This window comes from Rattus norvegicus, chromosome 13, assembly GCF_036323735.1.
Source record: "Rattus norvegicus strain BN/NHsdMcwi chromosome 13, GRCr8, whole genome shotgun sequence".
Lineage (NCBI taxonomy): Eukaryota > Metazoa > Chordata > Mammalia > Rodentia > Muridae > Rattus > Rattus norvegicus.
In genome coordinates, this window is record NC_086031.1 from 80,708,102 (window position 1) to 80,720,901 (window position 12,800).

The 12,800-nt window shown below is 40.0% G+C and overlaps 1 protein-coding gene across 13 annotated transcripts in view; it reads right to left on the reverse strand.

Annotated features, from left to right (window-relative positions):
- Positions 1-12,800, reverse strand: part of Pou2f1 (POU class 2 homeobox 1) — a 142,678-nt gene that overhangs the window by 54,500 nt on the left and 75,378 nt on the right. For all 13 annotated transcript variants that reach the window (XR_005492198.2, XR_005492197.2, XR_595497.4 and 10 more), the window contains 1 exon segment: positions 1,432-1,532. Coding sequence is in view for 9 of the 13 variants with exons in the window: in XM_008769599.4 (XP_008767821.1) it covers positions 1,432-1,532 (101 nt within the window). In the remaining 4 variants the exon portion in view is untranslated.

The window sequence follows — 12,800 nt, forward strand, 5'->3', positions numbered from 1 at the left end:
ATTAAATATTTGTTTGTTTGTTTATTTATTTATTTATTGAGGGAGTTTGTTTTCTCCTTCTACTATCTTGCAGCCCCTCAAAGGTTAATAATGTCTTGAAAGTAAAGAAAGACTAAGAAGACTATAAACTAGACTAGAATAAATGGAAGATTACAAAATGGTGTGTCGCTGGTCTTTGTTGCTTTGTGGGTTCATTTTCTCACCCTTTGCCTACTCTCATGGTTTTACCCCCATCACAAAATAAGAGAGAAGGGAGGGAGGGAGGATGGGGGGGGGGAGAGAGAGAGAAAGAGAGAGAGAGAGAGAGAGAGAGAGAGAGAGAGAGAGAGAGATCCTGAATCTGACTTCTTTCCTTTTGTTTCTTCTTTGAGCAGGACTATTAACAAAGCACACCCATCCCCTGAACAACCACCTAACCCCCTAAAGGGGTGCTAACACTTACATACACCCCTGAACACTTTCCAGATTCCAAACACCCCACAGTGGATACAACTCTGCAGCTGGCAAAACCACAACCTCTGCTATAGCATAAGGCAAATCAGAGGCAGCTGCTACAGAGTCCGAAGCAGCCCCACACCCCTTATCTGGGATTAAGACAACACTACCTTCTTACAATATTTGTGTTTTTAAAGAAACTCAAATTCCAAAATTGTCAGGGCAGAATGGTGGACGTGAGAATAAATAGGAGAGAACAGGGAAGCTTCTGTATAAGGATCCAGGCAACTAGCTGGACACCGATGAAACGTTATGAAGCATTCTAACTTGACCTCACTTAAAAACAAATTTGAGGACAGTTTCCTAGAATTTCACTTATTTTCCAGTAGAGCAAAATATTTGTTTTAAAAAAATTGGTTTAGTAGTCTACTGACATTTCTGTAAAAGAGAGGAAACTTAAATGGACAGAACTCATGCTCTCTTTTAGACTGTGGGGAAGTCATGTGGTATCAGGGTAGTAATTGAAAACCAGTTTCTTTTTTTTTTTTTTCTTCTTTTTTTTTTGGAGCTGGGGACCGAACCCAGGGCCTTGCACTTCCTAGGTAAGCACTCTACCACTGAGCTAAATCCCCAGCCCTAAAACCAGTTTCTTAAAATCTGAAATTAAGAGGATAAGAGTCAAGCAAGGTTCTGAGTAGCCACCTAAATGACAATGGTTTCCTGGTAGCAGTAACTGGTCTTACCAGCATCAGTAACCTATCACAGACTCAAGCGCATGTTCATGTAAAGAAGCGACCCGGTATATGGTATATATGTGCCATGCAACGAAGAGCTCTTTAGTTCACACAGTTATAGAATCAATAGCTAGCTACACAAAATCTATTAATTCTACTCGAACCACTCAACAGAATTACACGCGATCTGAAATAGCCTCCCTAGCATGCCATGCTTCCTTGCTTACAACAAGCATTCTCAGATGGCTGGTGAGCAATGTACCTGGTGAAGATGCCCAAGGAAAGCCTGGGCCTGGGCTGTGGAGATGGCCCCTCCGACAGGCACGGGCTGCTTCTCAAAGTCCAGGCCATTGGTCTGTGTGCCTGGAAAGCAAGCAAAGTAACCATTAAATAAAGCAAATCCAAATAAGCAAAGCACTCAACTACAGTTACCAGCATCACTAGGAACTTGTCTTGAACAATCACTTTTCTAGGTATCTTCGAAGAGGTGAAGAGATTTGGAGAAATGGACATTAGACACGATGGGATGGGAGTCAGCAGCTCTGTAGCACGGGAGACAGAGAATGTAAGAGGTGGAAGATGGGGGGTTGGGGATTTAGCTCAGTGGTAGAGCGCTTGCCTAGCAAGCATAAGGCCCTGGGTTCGGTCCTCAGCTGGGGAGGTGGGGGGGTGAAAGATGGGGAGAGATGCTAGGAAAGGAAAGGTTGTTCTCTGGATGTGAAACAGTCATGAACTTGGACCAGTAGGGACCTGTTAAGTTCCACAAGATCAAGCCAGTCAAAGTTCTAGCATTACAGAGGCTCCATCCCTCTAACAAGGAGCCACGGGAGTTGACTCCTACTAGTAGGTTTCCTGTGCCCCAAACCCATCTACATATGGGCAACACTAATTGTACTTAGTGGGTTATCAAAACAACATCACCCCCACTCCCCCAACACACACACCAACAACCAAAAGAAGTCATGGGAAGGGGATATGAGAGGAGTTGAAGGAGGAAAATAGGGAGTGGCTATGATGATAATTTATAAAACACATGCATAAAATTCTCTAGAATAAAGAAAAAAATTAACTAAAAAAATAGAGGAAATACAATAGAGTGCTAGTTTGGATGAGAATGGCCCCCACAGGCTTACGTATTTGAATACTTGGTCCCTAGTTGGGAAGGTGAAAACTATTTTAGGAAGTATGACCTTGTTGGAGGAGTCATGTTACTAGAGGGAACTAGAGGTAGGTTTGAAGTTTCAAAGTCCCATGCTAGTCTTCATGAAGCTAGCCCTTCAGCTTTATGGTTGTGGTTATTGTTTCAAGATGTGAGCTCTCAGCTACTGCTCCAGCATCATGCCTGTCTGGCTGCTACCACATTCCCATCATGATGGTCACGAATCATATTCTGAAACTGTAAGACCTTGATAAACTTTCTCCAGCAAGTTGTCTTGGCCATGGTGTCTTAGCATGGTAACAGAGAAGTAACTAAGACAACTGATTTCTCTTCAAAAGGTAGAACAAGTATGTTACACTTGCTAAACAATGTTACAATGTTACACATGTTGAACAATGCTTAAAAAGCAGGTCCACCATAAAATGTTGACCCCCATAAGAGTTTCTGAGCTGGGCAGCTGTGGCCCACACCTTTAATCCCAGTGCTTTGGAGGATCTCTGTGTGTGGCCTGGTTTACAGAGTGAGTTCCAGTACTGCCAAAGCTACACAAAGAAACCTTGGTAGCAGTGAGGCTGGGGAGAGAAAGAAGTTACTGATCACAGTATGAGATACAGTAATTGGAGCAACCAGGTTTAAACTGGCATGGCATTTATGGTGGCTTTTAAGAAGAGACCAATTTGGGGTTGGGGATTTAGCTCAGTGGAAGAGCGCTTGCCTAGCAAGCGCAAGGCCCTGGGTTCAGTCCCCAGCTCCGAAAAAAAAAGAAAAAAGAAAAAAAAAAAAAAAAAAAAAAAAAAGAAGAGACCAATTTTACTGTTGGAAAGGATGGTATATACTATCCCAAGAGAAGGTCTCAGGCTGTCTTCTACTCGTGTCCTACTTAGTTAAGTATTCTACTGATATTTTACTACTGTTGGAGACACTTTAATGAGAGGCAGTCTGATAGTTAAATCACCCTTTATATAAAAAAGTTTTATTACGTGTAATGACTTCCTCAATATAAAAGTAGAAATTCCTGTATATATCTCCCACCCACCTCCAATAGGGTCTCACAAAGAGCACAGACTGGCCTCAAACTCCTGACTTTTCTTCCTTAATTTCCCAAGTGCTGAGATCACAAATGTGTGCTATCAGAACCAGCTTCACTACTTCTAAAACAATCCCAATGTTCACCATTACATATCCAACTTTCTTGAGTCCATCCAAATCCTACACATTGATTCTACGTTCAGTTCCCATATAAAATGGTACCAAAGCTCCTTAAAAATTAAAAGGCACTAAAATAACATGAGAACTGATTTCCAGCATCCCGCGTACAGGAGACTACTGTTAATACTATTAGCACTTAATACTGTTCAATTGTTATGACTTTGTCTTTTGAGAAGATGGGATAAAGGATAGTAGATGTACTGTAAATATTTGAATCCATAAAAATATGATATATTGGCATCTCAAAAGCCCTCCTGGCTGGGGAAAGACCACCGCTCCTGAGTACTCTGTGGTCTAAGCTTTTCCCTCCCTTCTTGTTCTTTTGACTATTAGGGTTGTTTCCTGGTTTTTTTGTTTTTTGTTTTTTTTTTTTTGACTTCTAACTATGTGCTTTTCCCAGGAGTGTCACGTATGTCTATCTCCAGAACCTGTTAGCATAATAAACTTGGCTTTTCTGAGCCTTCACTTGCCTTTTTTTGTACCAATTAACTGAGTGACTGACTGACCATTAGGTACAAGAAGAGAAGACAGTTCCAATGTACACAGGTACTAAAATAATCACTGATATATATAGAAATGTAAGCTACAAAGTAAGATAATTTCTTTTAATAAGATTTCTGTGACATTGTGAGATGAGAGCAGAAATAAGACATTAAAGACAAACGATTCTTGCTAAACTAGACTAACAAAGAAAGATGGTCTGACACAAACAACCCAACTGAATCTGACATGAGCTGTTATGAGGAGACAGTGATGTTCAGAGGCAAAAACCAAGTAATACTTGGGTTTACATGCTTGGAAGAATTGGAACACTGGAAAAAGGAACCAGGAAGAGTTTATTCACTAGGCTCTTGGCCAATGAATCATGTAAAATGATTAATATTAGACACATGAAGGTCTAAAGATCCTGAAAAAAGACCAAAGTAGTCTAGAGTACATCAAGAAATGACAGGCTAGAGTCAAAGATTCTGCAGACTAGCACTATCAGGCTTCTTTGGAATCTTGTATCCATAATGCATACAGAAAAATAATGCATACAGAGAAAAACAGGTTAAAGACAAACAGGCAATTAGAAAGCAAGTGGGTTGGGAACTCTTGGTCCTAGTATCCCCAAGTGCTAAGGAAAGAATAGGGTAGTTTTATCTGTCCAATTCTATAGGAAAATATCAAATCATTGAGAAATTAATCTGAAGAAAATAGAAGACAGTAGTAAAAGACCAATATTTAATGAAATTGGGAAAACTCTAGAAAACAGCATTTATCAAGACTGACTCAAGAAGAAATAGAAAATACAAGAGTCTTATAACATTTAAAGAAATCTGATTAGTAGATTAAAAAAAAATCTCTCCCAAAGAGAATGCAATTCCCAGATAACTTTACCAAGAAATACTTCCAAAATTTCAATGAACGATTAATTCAAATTTATATATTTTCCCCAGAGAACAGAACAAAGCACAAAACACGTCCTATCTCATTCACTAAAGTCAGCATAACCTTGATAGCATAACCTGACAAAGATAAGTATAAAAAAAGAAAAAGAAATACAAGCAAGTTTCATTCATAAACACGGTTACCTTCACACAAAAACAGCAGGAAAAGAGGAAATATTTGGGGCTACAGAATGAAGACTGGGATGAGCTCAAGGGCAGCACCAGTTACATGGCACAGGCCCAGCTAAGAAAGATCTGAATTATTGTCAGGTTTATCAATCGGAATTCTCATCTCGCATGAAGTTCTGTTTCTCTCTTCTGCCTCGATTTCCTCCCCTTCTCAGCAGACAGAAGCAGTAAGTCTATACCTCCTCTTGACTACAGAACTACATGACATACTTCTCTGACATTTGGTGGGCAGCACAAGAAATAAAACTGAACCAGCAAGCACACAATACTGTTGAATCTCCAATCTGCTATGCTTGGAGAAAGAGACCCCCAGGCTACATAAGGATGATTTTATTTATGCAACATATTAGATAAAAGTAAAATTGAAAGGGGCCATTAAAAAAAACTGATCTTGCTTTATAAATGTGAGAAAAATACACAGAAATATTTCCACTGTACAACTGCATAGTAACTAAGCTCAGACTGAGATTTTGAATTTTTTTTCTACCAACTGCCCTCACATTTCTCCCAACTGCTCTTATATCCTATTACCAAGAAATCCAAATCAGTGCTTATTTGCAAAATACTACCTAAGTGACTGACCAGTAACTGGAGCACACTGGGGTCACAGGGACACATAGGCATGAGAAATGGGGGGGGGGGTTGGATTCTGTCTTAGAGATTATCCCAGTTACACTAACTACTTAAAGATTTATTTATTTTTAATTTTATGTGTATGAGTGCTTGACCTGCATGCATATCTGGTACTATGTGCATGTAGTACCCATGAGGGTCAGAAGAGGAAGCTGGATCTCCTAAAACTAAACTACAGATAGTTGTGAACTGTTATTTGAGTGTTGGGAACCGAACTCAGGTCCTTTGGAAGAGCTGTATGTACTCTTAATTACTGAGTCATTTCTCCAGCCCTCATTCACTATTTCTTTTAAATCAAAACAAAATTTTAAAGAAAGAATCAAATTTTATATGAGAAATATTACTAATTTAATAATGACAAACTTTGGCAAAACGTCTCTAAACAGGGAACATTATTCAGTATTCTCATATTCTTTACCATGAGTATTATTATTCAGAGATCACTCAAATTTTTGTTCAGTGTCAGTTTGCCTGAGATGGGTTCCTTTCACTTTTCCCCTCCTGCTCAATGGCTTCTTTAAATCTAGTTTCTGAAAGGAGACTCATTCTGCCCACTTACCATTATTTATAGGAGGCAGACAATGCTCTTGCTGCCATTTCTCCACCAAAATGAAAATCTGTAGCCTGTGAACATTACCTAAAACTGTGTGACTAGGAACATCAGCATGTCATAAACATGGGTGATGGAGAAGGGAAAGCCATGCCAGAGAGAACTGTAAAGTGATGATACTGTTAACCAGGAACAGATGGGAAATGCTGCCATCTTCTCCAGCCCTGAAAGTCAGTTACTATTCACTAAACACTGGGACTTACTTTCCTTGGGATTAACCTAAAGGCCTGACTAACTATAAATAATTGTTTCCAATTTCTAACTACATTTAAACCTGTTTTGTCTTAGCACAAAATCATCACTTTCCAGATAACATCAGTAGTTTCCAATAGATCAGTCCTTTGAGAAATTAAACTTAGCCTCTAATTCAACTCAGTTTTGTTTTTTCCTCCCAATGTTAGGAGCCCAAGATTATTTTTCTACATATATAAAAATGCATTTGTTACTGTGTCAGATGCAATATCACAGTCACACAAATCACAAACTACTTCAGAATGAAAATTTATTTTAAAGATTTATGTATTTCATGTATATGAATTCACTGTAGCTGTCTTCAGACACACCAGAAGAAGGCATCGGATCCCATTATAGATGGTTGTGAGCCACCATGTGGTTGCTGGGAATTGAACTCAGGACCTTTGGAAGAGCAATCAGTGCTCTTAACCACCGAGCCATCTCTTTAGCCCCTGCACTTTTCTTTTTAACTGTAAAAATGTTTGCAAAAATACTCCACTTTCAATAGAACAAAAATGACTTGTTCTGAAGACATGAGCTCTGAAAAAAAAATCTATTAAGACCAAGATAGCCATTTTAGTCTCAGGTCTGAGAGGTACTACAGGTGTAGTATAGCTGCCTGTTCCTATCCTTATTCTGTTAGAAACTCTAGGAACATGAGGATTGAGACTGTGTATATTACACATACCTTACCTCTTTGCTTCCAGTAACAAAAACATAGTTTTAAAATTGGAAATTTAACCTAACTTGCAGGTATGAGATCTCTTTTTTTAATGTGAAATTGGAGCCCATCTAGGTATTCAATATACCTAATGTAATGAGAGCTAAATGTAACACACTGACAAGAGAATTATTCAGCTATTCTCCTGTATCTTAAGCATCATTGAATGCTCATCCCTTGAAAGGGGAGGGGAAACGCATGGCTTCTTTAAAGAATAAACCAGATGCCTGACACTGGGGCAAAGACGTAATCTGCCACAATCCCCAAGGCCAGACATAATCTTTAGGGGACATTTGTGGACAGAAGCAACACTAACAAGCCAGAAGATACAGAGGAAGGAGGCTCAGCTCAGACAGTACAGTGCATGGGAAAGAAATGATGACCTCTACCACCTGCGGTACTTTATATAACTTAGCACAGCTCTGAGCCTCAGGTCCACAAGGGGATCCGATTTCTGGGGCCACTCAGCTGCCATTCATTACTGTAGAGCCCCAAAACTTTACAGCTCTAGAGGTTTACTTGATATCCACAACTGCATGCTTCAAGCAAGTGATTACTACCTAGGTTTTCAAAGTATAGAGACAGTTCCACCACTGTTGGCTTCCCACACCACCAAACCAATTGGGATTATGAACTGCAAAGTTTCTAGAAGGTGGTACAACTCGCCCAGTTCACAGATTACAAAGCTAAGTATGGACCCTACGGAGGCACTGGTATGAAAGAAGGGAACTCTAGCAGGTACTTTCCAGCCATAAGCCACACAGGACAAACCACCTGACCCACTCCCTCTACACATAATCAGTCAATTTTAGAGGACCTAGAACCACCACGTATGTATTACGCTCTTACCAGTATTTTTATGTCCTCGTATTCTAAATGTTTTATTTTATTTTGCACACTCTTCTAATAGCCTTTGTATGGTTTATTTCACTGCTGGCTAATCATTTTTCTTTTACTTAATTCCTTTCTTCCTTTGTCCCATGTTTCCATTTTCATCTCTTTACTATACTTTCAGTAGCATTTTTAATTTTTGGGATTTTTGTTGTTCATTTCTCATTTGATCTTTTCTGATCTTCCCTGCCCGCAACATTCTTCTTCAATTCTTTTTCCCCTTTACTCGACTTTCATTCCTTTCCTTACCTTAATCACTCATATTCCCACAGTTATCCTGAATAATGCTTAATACATGGGTAACAGGCTGCTGGGCTTAACTGAGAAGAGTATTTCTGTCTCTTATAATCTAATGATGTTGCTATTACAAGTTTGTTTACTCCTCACCAAATGATATTGGGGATTCATTCCTTAAGAGCAGGTTGTGCAGTCAGACTGTCGTAATAAAACCTGCAAATCACAACCCAGAAACACAAAAACTAGAAAAAAAGCAGGGCAATATTACTCCCCTAAAAAAAAAAAAAAAAAAAAAAAAAAAAAACCTCAACTAACTCAATGACTGACTTCAAAGATAGTGAAATAAGCACAATTTCCAATGCTCACTAGTTAGATTGGTCAGTGACTTTAAGTAAGACACAATCAAGTCCAATTTCCAGAGAGTTGGCAACATAAAACCTCAACAAAACACTGGAGAAAGTCAGCAGCATGGGAAACGTTTCAGCTAAAAAACATCAAGACTGAGAAAAAAGAGGAAAAAAAAACCTCAACGAACCAATATTACCAGTAGACTCAACCAAGTAAAAGAAGACTAGGAGTGGAAGACGAGACTGAAGAAAACTACATTTAAACACCAATGTGGCATATGCATGTTCAAGACAGGGGCTGGGGGAGGGGGACACAACAGACTGATGGACAGACAGACCCCACACAATAATCCAATAACCAACAACCCTGGGCAACTAGTAAGAAACCAAACTTAGAAGGAGGAACTGATGAGATTAAAAGTTAAAGGCAGGGAGTCTCATCTATAAAATTATAGCAGAAAATTTCTCAAATCAAGAGAAATAGGCACTCAAATGTAAGAGACATTGAGAACCTGAAACAGAAATAAAGAAATAGACCCCCACAACTTTTACAGTCAAATGTCTAAAATACAAAGCCGACAAACAGTATTTAAAAATTAAGTATGAAAATGAAAATGCTATAAAGTCAAAGACATCAGAATAATATCTGGCATCTAGTCAGCAACTTAAAACCCAGGGTAGAATGGAAGGCACAACTACTCAGAGTCAACGAACTGCAACTGAGACTGTCCCGCAGAGCAGTCTGTGTGTTAAGAGACGGCGGAAGTGTGAGAGCATTTTAGTTTAAGCATAAGCTAAGGCAGTTATGTCAACCAAGCCGGCACTGTAGAAGATACTTACAGGGATGCTGTACAGAGAAGGAAGGAAGATGCACAATAATCCAGAAAACCCGACTAGTGTGGAAGAAAGAAACGGACCAACAGTCCAACCAGCTAGGAAAACAACCGATTAAATTAGTAAACATGGATCAGCCTACATGTAAATGGTCTCAACTCAGCAACTGATTGGCTGACTGGATCACAAAACTAGACCAGACTAACTTGTTGCCAAGAAACATACTTACTGGTACACTTAGATACAGATTGAGAGTTATATGATGGAAGTCAACTAGTCAGGTAAATTAAAAAAAAAAAAGCTTGGTAGAGCTGTTCTGACAGCTGGTAAAGCGGACTTCAAACCACAATTACAGAAAAGGGCCATTACATGCTAGCTAAAGGAACATTCCACCAAGAAAATACAACAATTATAAACACACATGCATAGAGCATAATCAAATTTATCAAATAAACACTAATGGGTATAAAAGGGCTGATTGGCCCTGACAAAATAAATCTCGGTTACTTTAATATTCAATCCTCATCTTTAACTTATCCAATCGAAAAAGTCAAACTTTAGACTTAAACTACATCATAAATCAAATGGGTTTAGCAAATATATATAAAATATTCCTCCCAACAGTAGCCTTAGATCAAAAAGTAAGCCTTCCAATTTTCTGAGGAATGTACAGATTGATTTCCAGAGTGGTTGTACCCTACCAGTAATGGAGGAGTCTGCAATCTCACCAGTAATGGAGGAGTGTTCCTTTTTCTCCATAGTCTCACCAGCATCTGTTGTCACCTGAGATGCTCCATCAGGCCCCAGGGGCACATGTTCTACTGTGCTCATAGGGGTCTTGCTTATAATACCCAGAAGCTGGAAACAATCCGGATGTGCCACGACAGAAGAATGGCTACAGAAAATGCAGTTCCTTACATAATGGAATACTACTCAGCTATTAAGAACCAGAACATCTGTAGTTTTGCAGGCAAATAGATGGACTAGAAAATATCATCCTGAGTGAGGTAACTCAGACCCAAAAGGACATGCATGATAAGTACTCACTAGTAAGTGGATATTAGCACCCCTGCCCTCCCTCCAAATACAGTCCACAGAACTCAAAAAGCTTAATGAGCTGTAGAGCCCAACTGAAGACGCCTCAATCCCGCTTGGGAGGGAGAAGAAAGCAACCACAGGAGGGGGGAGGGAAGGAGGGACCTGGATGGGAAAGAGGGGAACATGATCAGGTATTGGGTGCGGGGGGAACAGGACTGAAGCCATGAGGGCCAGCAGAAAGAATGGAAACAGGCAACCTCAGGAGGTAGGAGGCAGAGGGACCCTCTAGTATGTAGCAGAGACCTCGGAGGTGGGAGACTCTCAGGACTCAAAGGGAAGAAACTGAGATGAAATGCCCTACAGTGGGGAGAGGGAACTTGTAGAGCCCACCTCCAGCAGAAAGACAGGGCATCAAATGAGGGATGGGGTTGCCATCCCACAGTCAAAAACTCTGACCTATAATTGTTCTTGTCTGAAAGAATTGCAGGGACAAAAATGGAGAAGATACTGAGGAAAAGGAGGTCCAGTGATAGGCCCAAATTGGGATCTAGCTTAAGGGGAGCCCCAAGGTCTGACACCATTACTGAGGCTATGGGGAGCTCACAAATAGGGGCCTATCATGCCCTCCAAAAGACCCAACAAGCAGCTGAAAGAGTCAGATGCAGATATTTATACCCAACCAATGGACAGAAGCTGCTGACCCCTTCGGTTGAATTGGGGAAAAGCTGGAGAAAGTTAAGGAGAGCAACCCTGAAGGAGGACCAGCAGTCTCAACTAACCTGGACCCCCAATATCTCTCAGACACTGGGCCACCAACCAGGCAGCATATACCAGCTGATATGAAGCCCCCAACACACATACAGCAGAGGACTCCTGGGTCTGGGTTTAGTGAGAGAAGATACACCTAACCCTTAAGAGACTGGAGGCCTCCAGGAGTGGGAGGTCTGGTGGGGAGGGGGTGGGGGGGGCAGTGGGGAAAAAAAGAAAATAATAAGAAAAAAAAAAGAGAAAAAAAGGAAGCCTTAACAAATAAAAAGGTAAACTAATTTCTTATGTCTTACCTGATAAAACTGAAATAAAAGAACTAACAGCAAGAAAAACTATGGAAACTGTAAGTACTGAAAAAATAAACTGCCTTTGAGACAAGATCTCTTGTTGCTACATAGTTGAGGATGACCTCGAATTCCCTCTAGCCTTTACTTCTGAAGGGTCGGAATTACAGCCATGAGCCATGACATCTACTTATGAACAATGTCCTGTTTTTTGAGTGTGCAGCAGGTCATTGAAGAAATCAGGGAAGAAATTTAAAATCTGTCAACCAAAAGAAACCAGAAGCACGACTTTGTGGTAACCCAGTAACCATCACTATCCATGACTAAATGAACTAAATGAACTTACCAAGCATGTCAGGGTGACAAGAAACTGATTTCTTAATTTAATGTAATGTAAATTTAACTCAGTTGCAGCTATTGGACACCATGCTGGCAGTGGTATGGGTTCCTATCCATCTGTCAACCTTTTCAATGGTGGAAGAGGGCTCTGTGATTGGTCCTTCTTTCAGCTTATTCCAGTCTCTTTCTCCTACAATCTCCTTGCTCAGGGCCCTCCATGACCAGCACACCCTTCTCTGGATGAAGAGTTACTGCCTCTTTAAATTCTTGTACCTTCCCCTTCAAATACTACAAGATACTGTGAATGAATCATTTTTAGAGCAAAACTATTTCTTTATACATTATACTCCTCTTCTGGGTAGTCCCTGCTCAAAGAACCCCATCACGCCTCCAGCCCCACACCATTACAAGTGTTCATGTGAGTACACTCTTTCCTTCTTTCTTATTTTACTCCTCACAAACTCCTCACACTGCCCCTCCCCCAGCAATGGCTCATTAAATTTGACTTCCCGTTTCTACTACCAATGCTCTAGGCCAGGGCGCTATATAATGGATTTAATTGAAAGAGCAGTGGAGTCTAGATTTTTGCTTCAAGCAAGATGTAAAGTGTAACATGGCTGGAAATTTCTTTTATATATATATATATATATATATATATATATATATATATATATATATATATATATATATAAAATATTCTTTTATTCT